The 24,637-nt window shown below is 41.5% G+C and overlaps 1 protein-coding gene across 6 annotated transcripts in view; it reads right to left on the bottom strand.

The window, feature by feature from the left end:
* The window catches only part of GPM6B (glycoprotein M6B), a 159,973-nt gene that overhangs the window by 38,292 nt on the left and 97,044 nt on the right, over nucleotides 1–24,637 (bottom strand). For 2 of the 6 annotated variants that reach the window (XM_053580617.1, XM_053580618.1), the window contains exons 1-2: nucleotides 11,464–11,919; nucleotides 3,282–3,401 (exon numbers count right to left, since the gene is read on the bottom strand). The exons of 2 other annotated variants lie outside the window; for them this stretch is intronic. In XM_053580617.1, coding sequence (XP_053436592.1) covers nucleotides 3,282–3,401; nucleotides 11,464–11,512 — 169 coding nt within the window. In that variant the 5' untranslated portion in view covers nucleotides 11,513–11,919. Of the gene's footprint in view, nucleotides 1–3,281; nucleotides 3,402–11,463; nucleotides 11,920–24,637 lie in introns of those variants that run through there. 2 more of the 6 variants (XM_053580619.1, XM_053580623.1) reach the window with 1 other exon arrangement.

Raw genomic sequence — 24,637 nt, forward strand, 5'->3', positions numbered from 1 at the left:
ACCTCCCCAAAGAAGCTAAAAAATGAAATGAAAAAAGAAATATGCTGAAAGAGTTAACATATAAGTCGAACAAAGCAAAAAAAGAAAGAAAAAAAACTACATAAAGGTCAAGGTGAAGGACACTGGTACCATCTCAACCTTTCCAAAGGGAAATAAGGAAGTTGTGGGAAGAAGCTAGCGTTTCCACTACAGTAACTGCACAGGTAGGAGAGGGAGAGGCAGTTCTCTTTGGCAAAGGTTTCTTGGTCAGCCTATATCAAAACCTCTTCCCCGCCCTCACGCCATGGAAAGAAGCTGAGAACTCTAGGGAAAAAAAAAGACACGAGAGCCATATGGAATTCTCTATTTTTTCCCTCACACCATCTGGTTGGGGATCTAAGTACAGAATGGCAACTGCATTGATTTAGGAGCCAACAGAATTGCTAAGCAACTGAGAAGGTGATGACATGGCTGAATTAGGTCCCTTTATTCTATAACCCGCTTGAGGCACAAATGGTCCCTAAGTTTTGTGCCACGGTAGGATCTTTCTTCTGATGCTTTCAGTCAATGCATACAAAAAGTTAAAACTATGTGTGGCTAGAGACATTTCGGGATTCAAGTTTAAAGATAATTCTTTCTTTTTTTTTCTGAGACAGAGTCTCCCTCTGTCACCCAGAGTGCCATGCCCTCAGCCTAGCTCACAGCAACCTCAAACTCTCGGGTCCAAGCAATTCTCCTGCCTCAGCCTTCTGAGTAGCTGGGACTACAGGCACCCGCCATGACACTAGCTACTTTTTCCATTTTTAGTAGGAACGGGATCTCACTTTTGCTTAAGCTGGTCTGCAACTCCTGAGCTCAGGTGATTTACCTGCCTCAGCCTCCCAGAGTGCTACGATTATAGGCATGAGCCACCATACCTGGCTTAAAGATAATTCCTTAAATCAAATTAGGTGATTTTGTTTTTTCTCCCCCTCAGGCAAGAACCTGTCTATGGAATTGACACTTGCAGTATCCCTAGCAACCTGACGCTGTTAGAGTCCCACAGTCTTTCATCAAACCCTTCTAGAATTCCCGAAACTTGAAAACTAAGAATATTTTTCCCTAACTCATCTGGCAGCAAAATCTATTCTGACCTCACCTTCCTGGGTGCCAAAACCTAGCCAGATGGACAAGGGGCTCTTTATAGCCTTCATTTATCTGACGTGGGCTCGCCAAAGAGAAGACTGGGTTAGGTTTGCAGAGGCATCCGGACCTTGCTGGTGGTGGGTGCAGTATATGGTGCGTGCACCTACTCCCTTTTGAAAACCCAATGTCTTTGGAATTCTGGAAGAAACTGTTTCAGAAAAGAAATCAGAGCCTTGTATTTGTTTTTTTTCTCAGCTGCCACTTCTTAGAATACCCACACCATGGTGTTTGGCTGTAGAATCAAGCATACAAGTCTTATTCTAACGCTTTTATGGGGAACTGCTCAAAAAGTGGAGAATATTTTTCTAGATCAAGTGATAGAGGTTGTTTTTTCCCCTAATAAGATATTAGTGTTTACTCCTTACCATAATAAACTTAATAAACTAAAATCCAGGGAAGATTACATTTTTTCTGGATTTCCAACTGGCCTGGTGTCATCCAATACTTATTCTTAAAATGAAGACTGGCCTCCTTCAAGTAGCACTTTATGATAACTTGGAAGCTTTCTTATGTTAAAGAACGCCCCCTCCCTTCTCCTTGAATTATGTACATCTAATGGCTTTTGTTAGGGAGATTTAAAAGTAACTTTCAAGATATAATTTATATAATCATAAAATTCACCTGTTTTAAGTGTACAATTCAATGGTTTTTGAGTAAATTTGCGGAGTGCGTGACTATTACCACAATCTAAGTTTAGAATATTTTCCTCACCCCATAAAAACTCCCTCTGCCCATAAGTAGTCACCCCCCTTTCCCCTTTCTGCCAACCTCTGGCAACCAAAAATCCACTTTTGTCTTATGGATTTGCCAATTCTGGAAATTCAATATAAAAGAAATCATAAAACATTTGGTCTCTTGTGTCTAGCTTCTTTGACTTAGCATAATTTTTTGAGGTTTGTCTGTCGTAGCACACATCAGTACCTCATTCATTTTCACAGCTGACTAGTGTTCCATGGTATGGATAGATCTCGTCTAACGGGAGTTTTCTGTCAGGATTCCAGAACGCCATAGTCTTTAAGGAGCTATGAGCAGGGATGCCGGATGTCTCCTGGTGCTCACTCCTTTCTACCTGACAGCTCTGTGTCCGATGAAGGAAGGCATGACCCAGATGTAGAACTAAATCCAGGGCCAAACTTCGTGCTCAGCAAGCTGAGAATACAATTTAGATTTTTCAAGGAAAAAGAAAAAGTTGGATTAATTTAATTATAGATTCTATGACTTTGTAATCTAATGGGGGTATTACATTGTAACTCGGGATTGCTCTTCCTGCAAAAGTAAGCATTTGGGGGAAATGATGTTATGGGGTGATGCCAGATCGCAGCAATATTTGAAGCCCGTTGTTGTGTTCATCTGACCCACCACAAGCCCTTTGTGTCCACATCTTACATAGTTTGAATTACAGTTCCATCTTGGCAGAGTCACAGAATTTGAGCTGACTGAGCTGAGCATTAAGGCATGTGTAGACTTCAGGGATATGTGAGGATAGGTGTTCACACTGCTCAGCATTCTCCCCTTCCTGGCTCCCCAAATCTCATCCAGACCTAGCACCTGGCAGCTCTGAGTGGCCAATGTTCCTCATCTGCAAGGATAATGGAAACCAGACCCAGTGGACCTATCTGAGGGGAATTGGGTACACAGTTACGCCATCCTAATTCACAGGCTTTGACTTTTCTTTCTCAAAGGCAACAACTGATGTTAGGACAGGGTGGTGCCAGGAAGACATTTGGGGATGCTCACGGCTCCTTGAGGGCCCTGGCCCAGTTCTTGGCCCCCTGGGGGACATGTCCGGCCCCCTCCACCATTATTGGTTCAGACACTGGAAATTTCATGGTTAACCCAAAGGCATATCTCACTGTACACTGCTCCCTTTGAGAAGAAGAGGTGAGAGTGAGGAAAGAGGGAGAAGAAAGTGGACAAGGATGGGGTGGAATGGGGAAGGGGAGAGAAAAAGAAAGATGATTACAAATTTGTAAGGAGCCAATTCCACCCATGCCCGTGTGAACAAATTAATGCATCAAGCAAAACATAAAATACCACCAAACTGAAAAAGCCATTACAAGTAATAGCACAGATAACAGTTGACTTGCTATTAGAATTCACCCCGAGGCTGTATTTACCTGGACCGCTCAAGAGGCTAGCCCTGTCCCCCAGGGTTGGCACGGGATGGTACTGGTGGTTCTTTGAGCCTGGGTACATCCAGTGGTACCTGCCAATTTCCATTTCAGCTCTGCTGTTCACTGCCAATTTCAGGTGGCAAAGAGTCAGTGTCTCTATCTCCAGCAAAGATTCTATATCAGCATTTTATTTATTCTTTTACCATATAAAAGAAATGGGGAATTTAAAATATATGCTATTGAAATTCAACCCTTCAGTACCAGCTTATCAATGTGGCATGATAAATTGAGAATGTTGAAGTCTCCTCTTCCATGTTTGAATTTAAATTAACATAAATCCCCCAGATTATCTTTTCTTTATTTTCTCTATCTCCCCTCCACGCCCTTCCAGTTAAAATGCTCATTTGGAGAAGATACTATTTATAGTGAAAATTTGGCATCTCACAATAATATTTTTCTTTCTATTCATTTCCTTTTCGGGACAGAGCACTATAATTACTGCCAGCTGCACAAGCAAAGGTGAACACAGGCTCACTCTCCCAACATGGTACCCGGCGGTTCTGATCCTGAAAATATGGCAAATAATCCTGTGATCTGCGGAGTCTGGGACAAAATGCCTGTCCTCCCACTGGCATCTGCAGCATTCTCTGTCACTTCGTTACTTAAGCTCAGTATGTCAGGGTCTAGAATGTTCTGGATTAAATTCTGTTCCACTCATCTCCCCGTGTGTTATTGAGGAAGGGCTCCTGGTCTTGGGGGACTCACACTGCTTATTAACACGCAGCATGACAACCGGCCCTCCCAAAGGGCGCAGGTCTCTATCTGATAATGCGACTATACAGTGTTTCTCACTTTTTAGGGACTAGAGAGAAAAATGCCTACCAATTTGCCTGGCACAGAGTAAGCTCTAGGTAACTGTTAGATAAATTAAAATCTTTCTTTAATTGTTTGGGATTCATTGCAGGTACAAAGAATTAGGTTACACTGACTGTGAATTAGAATCTTGAAATCCCAAAGAGACCATAAGGTAGCTATGGCCAGTTTTATGTGTGAGAATTCCATAAAACCTACTAAGAGGTTATATCCTCTGGGATATCACTGGTATTTAAAAATTAAAAAATGATTCCAGCACTGATGTGGATAATTACTCCATCAGAAAATCAGGTTCCAATGCCCGTCTGGCAGCTCAGACCACCTAGGAGAAGGAAGTGGCACTTAACCCACCTCATGCCCTGACCAATCTCACAGGCCTTTCTGAAATCCCAACTGCACTCTCCATTAGCTCTGAAAGCTTTCAAGATATTTCAGCTCGGGAAGCAGAGACATACTTTCCAAGGTGGTGTTCTAGAAAAAAACTTTTTTGACTTCAAGGTAAAGTAAAAATGTCTTGTTTAAAGCGGGGGGGAAAGATGGCAGGATAAAACCAGAACTGCACAGTGAAACTATTTTTGCTGCTGTCTTTGTCATCAGTAACAATGGTGATCATTCGAATTCATGGAGTGCTTACAATGTGCTAGTCACTGTGCTCAGGACACACCTCCGTCACGACCACCCTATGAAACAGATACTATTATTATTCAATCTTTACCAATGAAGCACCCGAGGGCAATGAGAAGGTAATGATCACTTGCCCCGGATGCTCAGCCAGGGGGCACAAGAGCCTGCGTGTGAGCCTCCCCAATTTGACTCTGGAGGACACATTTTGAAACCACCATATTATCGTCCTGTGGCCTGTGCATTTGCTGCAATTTTCTGCTGTTTTGCCAGCAGCAGTTAGATCCACAAATGTTTTTCTGAGTCCCTTTGGAAGGGAGTTGTGCTTCTATGTCACCTAAAGAAATGGTTCAGCCCCTAAGCTGCTGATGTTATTTCAGGTTCCTTAAAGTTCTTCACTCTTAGCCTTGCCTGGATTTAGATTTTGCTTTACAGTTGGAGAGATTCTCAGACGTAATTTGTGTTACCTTCTTTAAGACAAGGAAATCTAATAGGGCTGATAGAAAGAACCAGAAGGAGGTCAAACTGGGTCATGGTATGATCTGATTTCCTCTTAGTAGGGTGGCTGTGAGCCTGCCATATAGACAAGCAAGAAGACTCCAAGCAGCTCTGTCACTTTGGAGCGGAAATTTTTCATCTTCCTTTTAAAAAATTCAGCTTTATATGCCCAGAACACAGTAGGTGGCCAATAAATATTTGTTGAATAAATATTTGGTTGAAAACAAGAGAGCAGCCTGGAACTCTGTGGAGCCAGCAATGGACCTCCAAGCCTCCAACCATGCTGACTCCCACGCAAGACAGGCCACGCGATTCAGAGAATCTCAGCAGAGGTTTGGCCATGCTCTGTGCTCACCTCTTCACACGGAGGGGGGAAGTCTCCAGACATTCGGGCCAGCAGGCATAGGCTGTGAAGCAACAACAATGCAAAACCATGGGCCACCCAACTCTAGGATGTTTTCTGAGAAGACTGTGGCAGCCATGCCCGAGACCCTTAATTCTGCACAAAAATTCGACTAAATCCAGCAGATGTGGAAGTGGGATCTGAACTATACGGATAGTTTCCACCCCCAGGACTAATACTTAACAGTAAATCTTTAGATGTGGAGGAAAAGAAAATTACTTCTATTTTATATTTTTGAGCCAAACTTAAAGGCATTAAATATCCCATTATTCATAAAATTTCAAAGAGCACGGTATATACATTTTAATCCCAAGGATAGGGTCCCAAGACCTAGAAGGGAGTCACAGGATTCCTGGGGGATATTTAAATGTCCTGTTGACTCTGGGTGCCTGGGAAGAAATGGGAAAATGGTTTATACCCTACAGAGGCAGACTGCAAAATATTCTCCCTCAGAGAGTACAGCGAGATGGAGAGAGTGGTGGCAGCTTATGGAGACAGACAAGACTGCGAATAGTCATCACCCAAGGTGGACAGGAAATAAATAATGAGAAATTGAAAAAAGGAAAACAATGTCTTTTTTCCTTTCTTTTCACCCATTTACTTAGATGATGTAATTTAGTGTCAAGTTTGAACTGAAGACTAGTATGCTTTTTAGCATCTAGGAAATTATTACTAGAAACAAATGAGTGACAAATGCTGAGCTTCCTAGAAAGACCCTATTCACTGGGCAATGTCTTTCAGAGCTGTATTTTTCATCCTAACTTTTTAGCCGTTATTTAAAATATTAAAAGAAAGCCATAACAATAGTATAGGATATAGTAAAGGTTGGCAATGGTGGCCAACTCTTTCTGAAAATAAAGTTTTATTGAAACATAGTCAAATCTATTTCTTTACATACTATCTGTGGCTGCCTTCATGCTACAATGGCAAAGCTGAGCAGTTGCACCAAAGACCATGTGGCCTGCAAACCTAAAATATTCACTGTCTGACTCTTAAGGAAAAAGTATATTGACTCCTGATTTCCAATATAGTACAGTAAAGCTTGTATAAAGAAGTTGATGTAATTAATAAAATCAATCTATAAAATCGGATTTTTTTTTTATTATATTCTCTCTGAAGAGAACTATGACTGGGTTGTCTAAGTATGAAAGTTCTCTTCTATAGTATTGTTGTTTACTATTGAATCTGCCACCAATTAGCAAAATTATGATTAAATTCAAGATTATACTATTCCCAATGGTCCCAAAGATGACTCAGCACCCTTCTACTCCTATAACGTGAGCTAAGAGGAGAGAGGAAGGATGACCTTTCAAAGAAGAATGTTATTAAATAAATGAATGTACAAATGAATGAACAAAGCATGTTTGTGAAGCTGGGATTATCACCTCCCAATCTTAAAAGCCCGTGCGGTTGTGTTCTTCCTCCATCTTCCTCCACTCCTACTCCTGGCTAACCACCTCGTATGTACGTACATTTGGTCCAAAGGAGAAGAAAGCAAGAGAATGTTCTTGGACTGACCCAATTCATCACCAGTCCCAGTGAGGGGAACCGTAAGTCACGGGGACACTGGTTATTTTGCATGTTCTCAGATGTATCAAGACTGATAGTCGTTTTATTAAGATCATTTACTCCAAATTGACCCTGTACTTTAGCAGAGAAATGTGAGCTTAAAAATTATAACCTGAATTCAGTATTTACACTGTTTTCAAGGAAAGCAAATCTAAATTTCCAGAAATGGGCCAGATTTTTTTTTTCCTAATAGCAAGGCCAAATCTTGAAAAAAAATCCTAATGGAACTGATAACATAAAAGTAGGAGATGTACCGAGGCTCGCTGAGATATTTTCCCCATTTAAATTTTCTAAAAAAAAATTCAAAGAAGCCTTATCATACCTACCACATATGTCCTGCACCATCTGGTCCGGCAGTTTTCTCTATAGCCTATTCCCCAGACACCATCTCTTCAGATGTCTACCTTGGCGAATTCTTATAGAAAAAAAATGCCTCTAAGACTTTCTCTGTACCACATTCATATAATCAAATTCGAAAATGTCAACACAAATCTCAAAATCCAATAAGCTGGAGATCATCAGGAATAGTTTAACCCATTAAATGTGGCCCTTTGGGGTTTTAGCACACGTCATGTTTTCTAGACGAGTGCTTTTCTTCCTAAACACAAAAGAAGAGCCAAACCAGCACACATTTTGCTAAATTAAAAAAAAAGAAATTTTATCTATTTGATCAAAAAGATTTAAATGGATGTGTTAATTTTTTAAGCAAAGTCAATAATTTGAATTCATTTCTTACTTTAATCATATCCTATAATTTATTTTAAATCACACCTCGTTTCCCATTTACTATATTTTCCTTCCTATGTGATTAGGAACTTAATTTGATGCCTGGAATTCTGGAATTTTTTTCAGCAGTGATTCATAGGAACTTAACTAGCCTGAGATTGTTTCAGATTTCCATTTCCTACATATAATAAAAATGATTTTCATAACAGATACTTACTTTTTTCAGCACAGCAAGCTGTTATGATTCAATTATTTTTCTACCCAGTGATTAAGTGCACCTAGCAATTCCAGATGCATTTATTTCCACAAATGAAATGACATCAAGCAATACTCCACCGAAATCAATGGAAACCTGTTCTCCATCTTTTTATTAACTTGGTCTCATGATCTATTTCCTTCGATTCTGTCTCCTTCATTTCCTTCACTTATCCCATTTCAGTAAATCTGCTTACTCAATCCTTACACTTTGATTTAATTTAATGCTTTTAAAAGCTGTCATTTGTAATAATTTGGCATTTCTTATATCTAAGAAAACCTGCTTGCTTTCTGTAAAAAATTTGGTCATCTATGATATTGGTATTCTGTAAGAAAAGCTTTAAGAGTGTTTCAAAAACACAAATGATTTCCTATTTTATGAATGTGGATTATTTCCATCTAAAGTAGGAACAAAGTCATTCTGATTTAAAGAAAGAGCTCTCTTTGTGGGAGTCAGTGAATCACAATAGCTGGGATGTGTTATCTTGCCAAAACTCCCAGGAAAAGACCCCAACTAGAAAAGCGAGGTCAATTTATAAATCTGGGTTTAATTTACATTCTTAATAGACACGTAATAATTATCTACAGCTATTAATTCCAAGCTACTGGGTACTAGCCATTGGGTAATCATACCCTAAATTAAGAGATAGGCATCGCCCCATCACCAATAATTAAAAACAGAAAACAGGAAAACAGACAGCAAAAATATTTATATAAAAAACTATGTAAAGTGACAAAATTTGTAAGATTAAATGTAGTAAATAAAATCCCTTGCTGAAAGGCTTAAAAGAAAGAAAAAATAGATCCACCAGCACAAGAATTATATAATACATTCTATAAGAGATCAGATTTCTAAATATTAATTTCAATGAAATAAACATTTATTTTATAAACTTAAAATCAATTCCAAAGGAATACTAGAGTGACAACATGGATAACCATTTGTGGCTAGCATTTTATGACTCCGTGTACCCGAATGACCACAGGCGAGCAAACTGAGAAGCTACAAAACAGATACTCATGTGAGTTTTGACTTTGTGCGGCTGGCATGTGAACTTGTTTATCTCAACACAGATTAGCAGATAAACCACCTTCCATATCAACATTTATAGTGGGTCACATAACAATCTTAATCCCAGTTGCTGCATATCAGGAAAATAAATTCCCTGGCTGGTATTCTTATTCAAGCATGCCCTGTACATGTGACGCTAGCTTTCGGTATCTTGGTATTTTTTAATTATTTACCAAGCAGCTAGTGTTCCTAAATTTAGGTAATTTTAAAAGTTCCCCCAGGAATTATCTTTTGCTTCTAATTTTGTCTCTAAAACCATAGCTAATGAGTTTTTGTATTCAGGTTGTTAGGGATGAAATGGCAACCTGTAGATCTGTTATTAAATTAATATTTAATTGATGTAAAATAATAGCAATTCATAAGACCAAATGATGATGAGATACACAATTGTGTAGGAAGAGTTTTATATTGGTTATGTATCCCCTCGCTTGCCTTTGGAGAGAAAAACAAAAGGTATGTTTTTGCAGAGACCCAAATGTCTTACAGAGACCAAAATGGTTTCATCTGCCATGGGCAAACACCACATTAATAAAAATAAAAGTATGTACTAAACAAAATCATTTATTTTAGAGAAAATCTGCTATAAACTGTGATAGGCTTCCTCAGGACAATGCTATTACATTATTTTATCCCCTGCCCCAAAACATGCAATCGGCTAGTCTCTAATCATCATGGCAATGAATCTTGAAAGTTTTATCTCACTTGCTCAGCTGCACGAACATTCCCAAGAGCTTCTCTCATTCACGTTGGTCATTCATGCAGATTTTTAAAAAAGACACATACAAGAAAAAATCAGGTAGGTATTTGGTAGGGGAGGAGGGAGGTTTGATATGAGGATTAAACTAAACTACCAATCTTAAAATTAAATTGCTATGTGCTTAGTGCCACTGAATTGTATACTTAAAAATGGTTAAAGTGGCAAATTTGATATTATATTGTATTTTGTCATATGTAAAGAAAATTCATTAAAAATTGAAATTTCTCTGTTTAGGGTAAAATGTTATTGTGTACCCATGAAAGGTGATATGGAAACAAGCACCCTTTACCCCAGCATACCGGTAAGTTGAAGTACAAATAATTGCCATTTTTGAAGGTTTAAAAATGGTTGATTACCAGCAATTTCATATGGCTCAACCTACATATTTATGAGTAAAACGAGGTTGTGCCTCCAGCCTGAGAATTACCATTGTTTAGCAACTGTCAGGGGACTCAAAGGCTGTGAGAAATAACCCTAGCGTATGGGCTTTTGATATTAGAGCCACCGCGGTTATGAATTATGTTTTCATGCATTTATGACAGCCTTTAGCTCCCAGTGAAGGAGATGAATCACAGCACAGTGAGAGACCACTCACCTAACAGTGGCCAGGCTGATTCAATGGGGCATCAAACTGAAGAGCAATCATTTGTTGGAAAAAGATTAATTTTTGTTTCTATTTTCTGTCATTTTCTTACTACAAAAACAATCATTCCTCCAAAAAGGCATTCTGTATATCAAAGTTGCGGTATGGCCTAAGAATCTCCTTAAGGAATAGAGCCTTTATCAATTTTTCTCCCCCCAGTCCCCTAGTCATAATTAACAGGAGACCCCATCTTCCCGTCAGCACTAGGTGACAGAGCTGATGTCCCCCCTTCTCTGAAGCTCCCACTATGAATGATTATTACAAGTCATTGCCAGGGCCTGATACATGGGAAGAGCAATCATATTAGAATAAGAACATCAGAGAATGTCCAAGTCACTAGAGCATTAGTGGAACCGAAGCAGAATCAATCTGCATGCCCCTCCAGCTCCTCCTCGGCTTAGCGAAACACACATTCCAGGTCCCGTGCTATATAACATGCAGAACACAGGACCTAGATCAGGATTAATTACATTAATAAGAAAAGACAGTTTCCCCAATCCATCTGCCCAAGGTAACAAACTACAGCCGTCCTTCTATAAAATATCATGCTTGGTAGGAAGGTTTACAACAGGAACGAAGAAAGGCTGCTCTATTAATTTAACATCAGCCACAGGACAAACAACCCTGAAAACAAGACTGTGCCATAAGGATCGTCTCAGAGACATTTTAAAAGAGACAAAACTGGGCTAACCCTTTTTAAGCAGCACCCCCCCCCCCAGAAAAAAAAAAAAAAAGCTTTAAACAGGCTATTGTCAGAACACTGGGTACCTTTTCTCTCGTGGCTTTGTTCAGTATTTTCCTCGGCTGCAGTTTCCATGGCTGGCTTCACACCATCCACCAAAAATGCTTTTCCCCCTACTCCCCCAACACACACTTTTTTCCCTCCTCTTCCTTTTCTTTTGGACTCCCCTCTGTCTCCTATTCACACCCGCCTGATTGAGAGGCTCTGTTCTGCACTACAGTAGATCACAGTCCCTTCCAAGATGCAAAAGTCTTGTCAGCGTCAATTTCGCTCTGCCTACTGGTCCATAAAGACAGCTGCCAAGGATCAGACAGCCATACGTCACTGAGGATCCCAGTTATAAAACAACCATTCTGGGCCTGACTGCACCTCCAGTCTCAATGCGGCTCCCGGGGGGAGGACCTGCTCTCCCCCGGCCCACCGGCTCTTCCTCCTTGCTCTCTTTCTTAAGATCTCGATCTCTCCAAATCTCTCTCTCCTTTTTCTTCTAGCCAACTACACCCAACGAATGCTAATTAATGCTCCTGGGAAAAAATAGATTTGTGACATCAGAGGAGGGGATGTAGAGGAGAAAGAAAAGAGCCCCCTCCCACCACATGACCTAGTTGGTCGGCCACGATGTGTGTTGTTTGTCAGGAGAACATACAACTTGGCATAAACATGACGCTTTCTTTCTCAGACAACCCCTGCGTGGCACATTATAGTTTTATTTCATCTACTCCCCCCAAGCCCCAGCCCTGGCAAAGCATATTCAAAGGATGTGCTCCTGGTCTGTATTTTCTTTCTTTAATATTAGTCTTTCACACAATTTCTAGATATATAGATCATTTTTTAAAAAAATATACCCTTGATCATAGCCAAAAGACTGAGAAGCAATGATTTTTAAAAATACAAATTAAAGAGGGGAGAAAAATGCATCAGAGAGACGAAAACCCAAACACGGATTTAACAATAGCAAGGTAGCAATTTGGTGTTAGGATCCACTCCCTTGTCTATAATTAATACATGTGATAGTTAAGAGAAACTTCAGCCCAAGCCCAATTTATAAAAAGGCACCCTTTCTTATTCAAAATAGGCACAACATTGGGGGGTGGAAAATAAACACAGCATGTTTACAAGTATAGCTAGTTGACATTATGGGGGTTTCTTGCAATGAAAATCAAAATAGAATGCTTTTTTAAAAAAATTGGATGTGATCATTTCTAGATGAAGTTTTATTCATTAGAACCCCTTACTCTAACTCAAAGGGGTATTTTCAAGAACAAATATTCAACATAAAGGCTGGCAGATCAATAACGGTTTTGATTACTGGTTTCACAAGCCTTCTTGCATGCCCAGATAATGTGGGGCCAATGTTCTCACCCCATCTCAGCATACAAGCCTGTATGATGATTACAAGCCATATGTTTCCAAGTATCACTAATTTCTGTACCCTTTTTTTTTTTTACACATTTGGCTGACCTGCTAACCTTCATTGTCCCTGTAAAAAAAAATTGCAGCAATTCAGTCAAATATGGGGATGACCATTGATAACCACAGGGCGGAGTCCATGACTAGAAATAGTCTGCTAGTCACCTGGGTTTAACACCCATCTTGGATGCAAAGATAAAGACAGGTCGGAGACCATCCTCTCCTAAAACCACTTTCCTGAGTGAGTTTGGAAGGTTTGTTACTCAACTCCCTAAAAAAAAAGTTTTGTAAGATCCTGAATCAAAATCTTCTAACAACCTGATCTTTTAATGCCTAGCTCTTAGATAATCCCCCACACCTTCTTACACTTAATACCTCTGGACATGTTAAATTAGAAAAGATTGTGAAAACCAGTTTAGCCTGTTTCAACATTTTCTTTAAATTTTAGATCTCACTTTCTCACTTTTCCATTCACCCATTGTCCTAGAAGGCCACCCACAATCAAATGCATATTCCTTTAAATTAAGGCCCCAGCTGATTTTATTGTCTGCTGGTGAGAGACTGAGAGGCGTGGATGCCTAAAACTATAGGCTTTAGAAAAAAGATTTGATGGTGTTATAACCACCTCCATGGGAAAACCCTACGACGTGCCCTAATGAGGCAGTCTTAAATATTTTTTGCACAGATTACTTAGATGTACTCAGACAGAAAGGTGGCAAGCGTTGGTATGTGACAAGCTTCTTCCTCTCAGCAGCTCAAATGAGAATTAAAACCCGAACAACATCCAATTTAGCACAAAAGAGGACATTGTGATTAGCTATATTATTGGTTTTTAAAACGTATCTAGCAAAGTCATTCAATTATAGAACTGGCAGAGTAGCCTAATTTTTTGCAGTTGCTTAAGAACATTTTAATAGTGATACAAGTGGGAAGGCAAAATATGCAAGGCATTCTTAACTTAAGGACAAGTTCTGTATCATAGCAATAAAAATCAAGATCATTGCACAAAATATTCACACACCTTCCAGTTGATCTTGTCATCTATTTTCACCTTGAAAAACTACATGTAAATGAACAACTTTGCCTTATTCACAACTTCATCATTTCCATCTCATTAAAATGATAATGTATGACATTTCCAGAAATGACCGTGGTGCCACTTGATAAACAGCCTCACAATCTCACTGATCTTTATGACAAACCATTTTGAATCAGAAAATAATGATGGACACATTGTCAACAGCAAGAGAAAAAACAGAGTACATGCTTATAACCTTTCTGAGGTCTGCATCCTATTTTGGGCTAGAACGTGGATTCGCAGGATGAGTAGGCTGGAAAATATCTCCCAGAGCTGAAAACATTTCTCTGGGCCCCATGCTGTCTGGGTGAAGGTAAGAATACTTACAAAAGCCAAACCCAGAATAAACATTATTGACACAAAATGGAGATATTAGGCTGAATCATATAAAATTGCTGATACTAAGAAGAACAGCAGTTTCACACGGTTCAACTTACATATTTGCAAGCCTTTTGTAGAATTCCAGCCAGCTCAGTAAGCTTGCATGGCATCAGCCTTCAGGTGCTAGTATCTACAAAGAGCACGGACATGCACAGTGATGGTGCTTGTCTCCAGGAAGCCCACAGACTGGAGAACTCCTCTACACGAGGTGCTCCTACCTTCTAGAATGGTGGTTCTCACCCTTCCTAATGCCACGATGTATTTTCATTGTTACAAAGGGGTCGCGACCCACAGGTTGAGAACCGCTGCTCTAGAAGCACTATGGCATCACAACAAAGAAAATGGGTGGAAGGGGAAGAGAATTCAGGAAAAGCTCTGCAGAATTGAGTTGGCTATTGCAGGATGGTCAGAGATCTGCTGGGTAAGGGAGGATAGGGTAGGGGAAGAGTGTTACAGGAAAAAGTGAAGAGCATATGAAAGGAAAAGGAGGTGCTTGTGAGGGGCCCTGGAGGTGATTTTCCGACAGAGGGTGCAGAGCCTAGGGTGTATGTGGTGGGTGCGGTAGGGGACTGGTGGGAGATGGCTAAACCAGCAGGCTGGGAACAGGTAGCCTAAACACTTGGCTGATCCTAGAGGCAGTGGGTAGAGCTGGTAGGCTTGAAAGCAGATGTGATCTGTGACTTACAAAGATCCTTCTGGTACTGTGGAAGACAGGGTGGTAGGGCAGGACAAGCCCAGAGGCTGGCGAATTGGTCAGAAGTCCCCTGAAACATGAGACAGTGCAGGCCTGAACTATGGCACAGAAGAGAGTGAGGGCCGGATGCTATCTGACTGAATGTGTAGACATGGGGTGCGGGGAGGATGTGAAGGGGCCTCAAGCCATCCTCCGGCCGTAGCCTCCCAATATGCTGGGATGACAGGTGACACTCACTGCACCCAGCCCACTGTTTCATGCTACGTTTATGGAATATGAGACACACCCTTTCCTGATTATGACTCAAAGGGAATTAATACCTAGAACAACAACCCCAGAACCAAAGAACCTAATTTCACATTCTAGTATGAAAATCCCTCACATCTGCTCAAATAGATTTTAAATAAATTGTGTTTTAAGGAAAATTTTCAAGTGACTCTTATTTTCATATTACTCCCCATCATGATAAAATCAAAGAGGTGTTCTAGTGGCAAATATCTGGGCCTTATCTCTACTTGGAGAGAAGAAAATTATAAATGCAGCAAGAATTCTTTGTATTTTATTTATTTACTTTTTGCTTTGTTCTGCCTTACTCTGCTGCCCAGGCAAGAGTGCTGTGGCATCAGCCTCGTTCACAGCAATATCATACTCATGGGCTCAAGCAATCTTCCCGCCTCAGGCTCCTGAGCTGGGACCATAGGCACCTGCCATGATGCCTGGCTAATCTTTCTATTTTTGTAGAAAGGGGGTCTCACTCTTGCTCAGGCTGATCTGGAACTCCTGAGCTTAAGTAATCCACCTGCCTCGGCCTCCCAAGAATTCTTAAATAGTATATTTCAGGCAGAAAAGATACTTTTTACATAAAGTAGCAATAATATTCCAAATATTAATAATTCTGTGCTTTGTTCAGAGTGCTGCACAAATTAAAAACTACAGAAACTAGACATATTGTATAGAGCCAGACATTTAGAATATCATCATCTAGATTTCTTTCTATAATTAGACTTTCAAAGCTTTATCAATTTGGCAAAGCCTTTGTCCTCCATTATCAGGATTAAATTTCCAACTTTTCATCCAATGTGGGTTTTTAAAAAAATGCCTTTTGCTTCCTTACTCTTATTAGTCTCCTTTGTCACGTCCTTCCTCAGGACCTCCTGTGTGTCTGCTATACTTTCCTTTATAGGAAATGACACTGCATAAAGCTAACAGCTGAAATGACAAATCAAACAGGATGATGTATATGAAGACACTTATAAATTATAAAGCTCCAAGAAGTATAAGCCATCAGGCTTAGTGCTTCTTTTTATGGTAGAGGTGGTGCCCAGGCAGGCCACTGTCTGAAACTAATGTTGACAATGAATAAATAGTACACCAGGAGCCTCTGTTAGCCAATCTCTTCTCAACCCAATCAGGTATTTATTTAATGACAGGCAGTGCCTTTGTTAAGACCCTGGGATCACCAAAACAGCGATTGTTATGTTTGACAAAAGCCAACTTAGTATGAACCCCTCTCTCCTAGTGAAAAAAACTCTACCTCTTTTTCTTTTTAAAAAATTTTTAAATTTTGGGCAGTGCCTGTGGCTCAAGGAGTAGGGCACCGGTCCCATACGCTGGAGGTGGGGGGTTCAAACCCAGCCCCGGCCAAAAACTGCAAAAATTTTTAAATTTTTTTATTGAGACAAAGTCCCACTTTGTGGCCCTTGGTAGAGTGCCGTGGCATCATAGTTCACAGCAACCTCCAACTCTTGGGCTTAAGCAATTCTCTTGCCTCAGCCTCCCAAGTAGCTGGGGCTACAGGCACCTGCCACAACGCCCGGCTTTTTCTTTTTTTTGTAGACATGGGGTCTCACTCTGGCTCAGGCTTGTGTTGAACCTCTGAGCTCAGGGCAATCCACCTGCCTCTGTCTCCCAGAGTGCTAGGATCACAGGAGATAGAGTCTCACTCTGTCCTCCCTGGGTAGAATGCTGTGGGGTCATCATCGCTCACAGCAACCTCACACTCCTGGGCCAAAGCAATCCTCCACAGGCTAGTTTTTCTATTTTTAGTAGAGACAGGATCTCACTCTTGCTCAGGTTGATTTCGAGTTCCTGAGTTCAAGCAATCTAATCACTTGGCCTCCCAGGGCAAACCTCATTTTCAAAAGGAGAGCAAGAGAATAAATTTGGCAGCAGCAGGCTGAGACTTCACCTGAGGGAAACAGGTGTGAAAAGTCTCAACATAGTGGGCTGCGGAATGGGCACAGCACAGGCAGTAGTGTGGCCCGAGTCGGTGTGTGCATTCTCCTCTCGGGTGTCCACTATGTCGTCTTAAAGTCAAGGTCAGCATGTCTGCTTCTCTCCTCCCTCTCAAATCAGGGTTGCTCCACTGGAGCACTAGTAACATTTGGGGCAGGACCATTCTTTGTCGTGGTGGCCATTTGGGGTATTGTGGATGTGTAACAGCATCCTTGGCCTCTACTCACTAGATGCCAGTGTCACTGCCCCAGCTTTCATGACCAAAAATGTTTCTGAATGTGGCCAACTGTCTCCCGGAGTGTACAATCACCCCCAGTTGAGAACCACCGCTTCAGATCTATCTTTTCTTCTCTAAGTTTCCTGTGGCTGGTGTGATACTCTATCAGCAAACAGTTCTCAGGCCTGGCTGAGCAGTGAAATCACCTGAGAAGTCACAAAAATACTGATGCCAGGGGCTACCCCCCAATTCTGATTTGAGAGGGCTGTGTGGTGGGCATGAGAGCTTTCTACTCTCCCTAAGGAATTCTCATAGGCAGCCAACTTGTGGAGGCAGGTGGAATACACACAATGTGTGCTACCATGACCGTGACACAATTGGAGCTGTTTTAGGAAAATTATCCAAAGGGCAGTTTGATGGCTGGAGAGGAGACCGGAGAGGGCGAGGGCAGAGGCAGGGTGACTGCACGTGACTGGGGAAGAGGTGGAGACTCTACACTCAGCTGATACACAAATGAAAAACTGGTCATCAAGGCGAGGGAAGGGCATTCAGGGTTGATCCTGAGACTTCCAGTGTCGATCCCCAAAAGTATGGAGAGGCCCTGGGGGGAGGGAACTGAGGAGATCAGGTGAAGTATTGGTCTTCTGGGGATGCTGTAACAAAGGGGCACAAGCTGGGTGGCTTTAAACAACAGAAGTCATTCTCTCACAGTTCTGGAAGTGTGAAGGTGTGGGCAGGGTCATGTTTTCTCTGAAGGCTGTAGGGGAGGATCGTTCCTTATCTCTTCTGGCTTCTGGTGGTGGCTGGCAATCCTTGACATTCCTCAGCTTGTAACTGAATTACTTGCTCTCTGCCTCTGTCATTATGTGGTGTTCCGTGTGCTTGTGACTCTTCTTATAAGGACTCTCGTCACATTAGACCAGGGCCCACCCTAATCCAGTATGGCCTTATCTTAACTTGATTATGTCTGCAAAGACCCTATTTCCAAATAAGGTGACCTTCACAGGTACAGGGGCTGGGATTTAAACATTTGTGGGGGGGATACAAGTCTACCCACACCAGATGAGAGAGACTAGCAAGTTTGGAAGCCATGTGGGTGGTGTCTGAGCAGTGTGGGGAAGTGAAGACTTGAGCATGAACAGCAGGAAAACCAATTGTCATCATGGGAGTGGGTGACATGCCAAGGGAAAAGGCACAGAGGAGGAGACCTTGCAGGTGCCGCAGAATTCAGTGAGCCTCTAGTGGGATAACCAGTGTCAAAGGATGCAGAGGCCACTGGAGAAGATCCAGGGCAGGGCCCTGTCACAGAGGGGGAGGAAAGTTTAAGGAGGGAGGGGGCGTTTCACAGTCAAGGCAGCCAGAAGGCAAAAACTTGGCAAAGGCCGCTGAAATGGAAAATTCCAACTTCCTCTCCAGTGTCAGCACAAAGACTGGACTGGAAATCAATTAATGGCGGGGCCGCAGGAGGCCCGATTTATGGGAGAACTGGGAAGTGAAGAGGAGGCAGCAGGGGAAGCCCACTTCCTACAGAAATTTGGTGAGGAAGCCAGGCATGGTGGCTCGTGTCGGCAGTCCCAGCTACTCAGGAGGCAGAGGTGGGAGGATGGCTTGAACCCTGGACTTCAGGGCCACAGTGAGTTATGGTCAGGCCTGTGAATAGCCACTGCACTCCGGCCTGAGCAACATAGTGAGAGGCCATCTCTAAATGTTAAAAAAAAAAACAAGAAATACTACACAAATTTGATAGTGAAAGGAAGGCCAGAGAAGGAAAACAGGAAAAGTCCCCAAAACATCCCCAAACATCTTATGCCAAACAGGTGGCAGCAGTAGCGACTGAAAGAGAGAGATTTAAGAAGATGCAAGTGAGGGTGGATCTGTGATTGGAGATCACAGGAGGGGCAGAAGGCCAGCTGTGGGTGGCCAGATGGGACACTTCACCCTCTGAAATGGGAGTGAGGAAAGAAATAGAGGGAAAGGGCAGAATCTATGGAACTCTAATATTTAAGAAATTTCATCTTCAAAGAGGTGGTGGTGACAGGGAGGTTAAAAAGTCAACCTGTCCAGCACCGAGAAAGGTACATTTGTGTCTTGATTTATTCCACATCCCAGCCCTCCCAGGGAGAGATCATCACATCACCAGGCCCACTGGATGGGTGACAAAATGTAAGGTGTGATGGTCTTGGTCTTAGCAAGATCTCTTGGAGTCTAGATTGCTTGGGGGCCTGAGTGGGGCTGAGCTTTCAGGGGTTCTGGGACCCATGGCAGGTGAAGAAGAAAAACACCACCCTTACCGTATGTCTCATCACACGGGGGGTGGACTCCAACATGACACGGCCACACTGAATAAACAAAGCCAAAAAGAGAAACAAAGACCAGCTGAGGGGTTTCTGAACTGGTTTTGATAGAGAAAGGAAAGCTTCCACTTCTTCTTTATGTACACAGGGGATACATCAGGAGACAGCTGATCTACTGACAACATGCTTCTTGATTCATTATCACATCCCGTGGGAAGCTCTGTTCCTTTCATTAAGGATAGCACACCACCAGTGGTTCTCCCTGCAAGGGCTCCCAATTAACCCATCTACCCAGCATGTACCAGCCAACACGAACATGGGCCAGACCAGCCTTCCCCAAACCCCTTTGTAGCTGCTGAACTGCAGCTACTGAGAGCCCCATCATGGCTCCAGATCAGTTCACCAGCAATTATAGAGGCTGGAGTATTTCCCTACTCTCAGCTTCCCCATCTACTGAGAGGCCGCATACAAGATTGCCCTCATCGGGCTGCTGTCAGGATTGTAAGTACTGCCCACAGAGCGTCAGCATAATGCCTCCCACATGGCTTTTCTCTAAAAAGGGCGTGTACCCACCACCCTCATATAGGTCCAAGGGAGAGGGGAAGGCCCAGCTGAGGATTTCATGGCCTTCAGATCTTTCCCTGTCCGGGAGGGGTTCACTTCTGTGCCCTTGCCTGGCCTGACTGGATTTCCTAGGGCATTCCCCACTCCCACCCTGCCCCAGATCTTCCTGTGTTCGGTCCTCAAATTGTCCCAGAGCCCTCCCTGAGGCTGTGTGGATTAGAAGTGATGTCTGGGGGGTGGAAAAAAATAAGTGATGTCTGAGATTCACTAAGCTACAAATAAATAAAAAGGAACTGAGCTGAATAAGGCAATGGGATGAAGAAAGACATATCTCCAAGGGCATGCTTCCAAATGGACAGTTTCTAGAATCTGGAGGATACTGCTAACACTTGGGTATTCAAGACTAAATTAGATTGTCTCTCATTTTTATATTTTAAAAAAGCACTCTTCACTGCTGGTGGGATTGCAAACTAATACAGCCCTTATGGAAAGAAGTATGGAAAATCCTCAAAGAGATAAAAGCAGACTTTCCATTTGATCCCACAATCCTATTACTTAGGTATTTACCCAGAAGAAAAAAAAAAACATTTTACCACAAGGACATTTGCACTAGAATGTTCATCGAAGCTCAATTCACAATTGCTAAGATTGGAATTGATCAACCCAAGTGCCCATCAACACATGAATGGATCAACTGTTGTATATGTACACCATGGAATCCTATCCAGTCATACAAAAGATGGAGACTTTACATCTTTTGTATGTACCTGGATGGAGTTGAAGCACATTCTTCTTAGTAAAGTATCACAAGAATGGAAAAGTATCCAATGTACTCAATGCTAACATGAGACCGATAAACAACTATAAGCCCACATGAGAAAAAAACAGTTAAATTCAAGTGGGGGGGGGGAGTTGAGAGGAGAGAAATGGGAGAGGTAGGAGGGGGACTGGCCCCCACCTAATGGGCACCATGGAAGGGTATAAGCACAACCCCCTGAATGAAAGGCTCAAATACAACTTGAACTTTACCTAACAAATGCAAACAATGTAACCTAATCATTGATCTGAAATTAAACAAATTTAATTTAAATAAATTTTTAGAAAGCACAACAGGGTCTTCCTTCACATCAGAGCATCGCACAAGCAGAGCCAGCTTCACACGCATAGAGCCCTGCCCTCAGAAAGGCCTCCAGCTTGGCTTGCTACTCTGATGCCACTGTTTGAATTTGTAATAATTTTATCTTTGAACCTGTATTTTGCAGGTAAAGTCCAATGGGACAATGCTGCACACAAAGGAGCTTCACTGCCATCTCACTCACATACCACGTTCACCGTGCCCCATGAATTCAGAATTCTGGAGGATCCATGATTCATGGAAGGTTCCAGAAGGCGCCAAGTCAGTACAACGTATGCACGCTCCATCTATGACCAAGTGAGCACTTGCCGTCCTAAAGGGCATAGTTACTGTTCCAACCACACCTTGCTTCAAATGTAGAAAGTAGGCAACGGAGTTCTAAGGGACGAGAATAACCAAGAAACCCTGTCAAATCCTGTTGACCTGAGCCTGCCTTGAACCGTGCAGGTCAAGTGATTTTGCACCTGCTCTCACTGACATCTGAACGTCACCCAGCCCTAGGATAAATGCACTGGGCTTCTGGCATTCTTTGGTGCAAGATGCCAGTGCCTTTTTCTTTGGAAATATGCAGTGCAATTAAGTTTTTCTCAGCATTGACCTCAGTAACCTGTGCCTTTTAATCTCTCAAAGCAGTTACAATGCAGTTACCTCAGATTGCTAAGAGGGGAAAAGAAAAAAAAAAAGAGGAAGCCAGTAAAACCATTATAAAGACATTTTATAATAAAACTTAGGCCCTGTTACCTGCTTGGAATTATATTTTAGAAACAAAATGGATAAAATGTAGTGCCATCCAATAGAATACATAAAATTAAAAAAATTAAACTTTATATTCTAATGCGTCCCCCCCTCCTGCAAACAGAAATCTATTAGAGTTTTAGTTTAAGATTGGTTAAAGTCTTTTCATGGACTAGGGATTCTTAATTTTAGATACAGTTGAAACAATATATCTATGTACTTTTTAAAGCAAAAAGTGATATTTTCTTGTTTAGTTTTTGCTTCTAACAAAATAGGATATTGACAGGCTAGAAAAACTATGATACCTGCCAGCCCTTTGCCCGCCATGGTGGATTCAGGTGACCTAAGTGAGCATGTAGCTGTCACCATCCTCTGCTTCTGCTCTGAGTGTGACCTTCCTGAAGCTGTCTACTCAGGAGAAGGAAGATGAACACCCCAGAAGGAGCAGTCTCACACCAGGTGATTCTGAAACACACTGAAGCCTGCGAACCACTGATTTACAAAAGAACATGATTACCCAACATGCAATTAGACTGAATACTTGTAATTTACCCATATATAACTCAATGAAGTATTTGAAATTTACTGACATTTGAACACTGGCTTTTGCTAGGTCAGGAAAGTGCCCAGGATTTGTACATACATAATTCAACAGCCCTCAGACGAAAGTCTACAGAAAACCAGTGCCTTGTTGGGTCAGCCGTTGGGTGGTCCAGGGTTGGTATAAAACACAAATTGCGCGAAACTGTGAGCTATTTAATTTAGTCTTTTGCTGACAAGAATCCACACTAAAAAAAAAAAAATACGACCACACATTTTAAAATAATGTTCATGTTTATTCAAATGCAATCTTTTGTTACATTGTCTCATTTGTTTGTCTTCTGGGATGGAAATCAGGAGGAGGAGGCTTTGAAAACTGGAAACCACTGGGACAACTTGAAAAAAAGAATCCCTGCCAAGTCAGCCATAAAATATCCGATTGGGTAGAAAGGGCAAGCAAGGAAAAGTAAATCTTAGTGATCTCACTATTATCTACCAATAATAAAATTTAAGTCATTAAATTGCACATGTCTTTCCGTTCGAGAATCTGTAGATTCAGTGCATCTCAGAGGAAAGGTCAAAATCTGAGGAATGATCTCTGTATAGTCTGCAACCTCAGGAATGAATGTGGGAAATGAAGCCAACCACCTACTGGGTACACACAGTTCTATCTGTGACTCCAGTTATGTTAACCATAGCGAAATGTGAACGTTTATGAGTTTGCTAGAAACTTAAAAGTTTGCCTTCAGGCCCAAATAACAGATAGCAGGATCCTGAATCAACGTTTAGGTATGACTACACAACTCTTATAATCACGGTGAGACCAGAAAGATGCTGGGAACTCAGACAAAAAGACAAAAAATAAGTCCCAAATTTCTAACTCTGATCACTGAAAAACCCTAAGCCATATTTTTCAATAGACAACTCCTGAACACTTATAGCTAGAAGCCACAACAGGCTCTTTAGGAATAAGTAATACCAAACTAACCTGCATCCCTTTTCTATTTAAATACTTCATTTGTAAACTTAACATATTTATATAACAGTAAATTAGAAAAATTGCTTTTTCCCCATGAGCATTCATGGATCAATTTTATTCACATTCTTCTTCTATATCTTCAACATTGTTCATTCAGCTCATCAGAATCTTATCTCTAGAGCACCATTTGAGTCATCTCACAGTTTCCCAGAACCCATTATCTTTGCTTCCTTCTGAGCTGTCTGACATTCAGCATTTCCTAAAAATCTGTGTATGATGCTGAGATTGGTACAGCAGATGACAAGTACTCGCTCGCATAACTGAATAACACAAGACAGGCTGGGTAGTTTTAGTTGGTTCTGTAATTGTAAATTCATAATTTCTACATCATCGACATACCATATTGCTAAAACAAATCTGTTTTGGGTGCGATTACTAGATCAGCTGAATGCTATTGTCTACATTGGCCTCACAAGCCATTTGATAAAATCCCTTCCCACCTTATATTTGGTGGATAAGATAGTGCAATATTGGCAGCATACCAGGACACTTAAAAAATTATATTCATTCTGCACTTTCAATCAACAAACAACTTGAAGTTACTTAGTCACGCACTCAAGTGGAATCAGAATGGGCTAATGTGCTTTTAAAGTGGTTACTAAATGATGGCTGGCTGTCAATTCAAAGCGGAAGGTTTCGAGTACTCTGCTATTGAGCTTTGTCCTTGATTCACACCATGAAGATGGCAATGTCATCCAGGGTCCTGAGAGGGCAGACTACATACCTTCATTGGACCACCTAGGCATTTAAGATAAAGGTACTGGAGTCCAAAAAAAAAAATTAAATAAATAAATCCTAAGATTTATTCACAGAAACTATAACGAGAAGAATTTTGTTTAATTCTTCTCATTTTTTGGTCTTATTTAAAATAAATGTTA

This window comes from Nycticebus coucang, chromosome X (assembly GCF_027406575.1).
Source record: "Nycticebus coucang isolate mNycCou1 chromosome X, mNycCou1.pri, whole genome shotgun sequence".
Taxonomy (NCBI): Eukaryota; Metazoa; Chordata; class Mammalia; order Primates; family Lorisidae; genus Nycticebus; species Nycticebus coucang.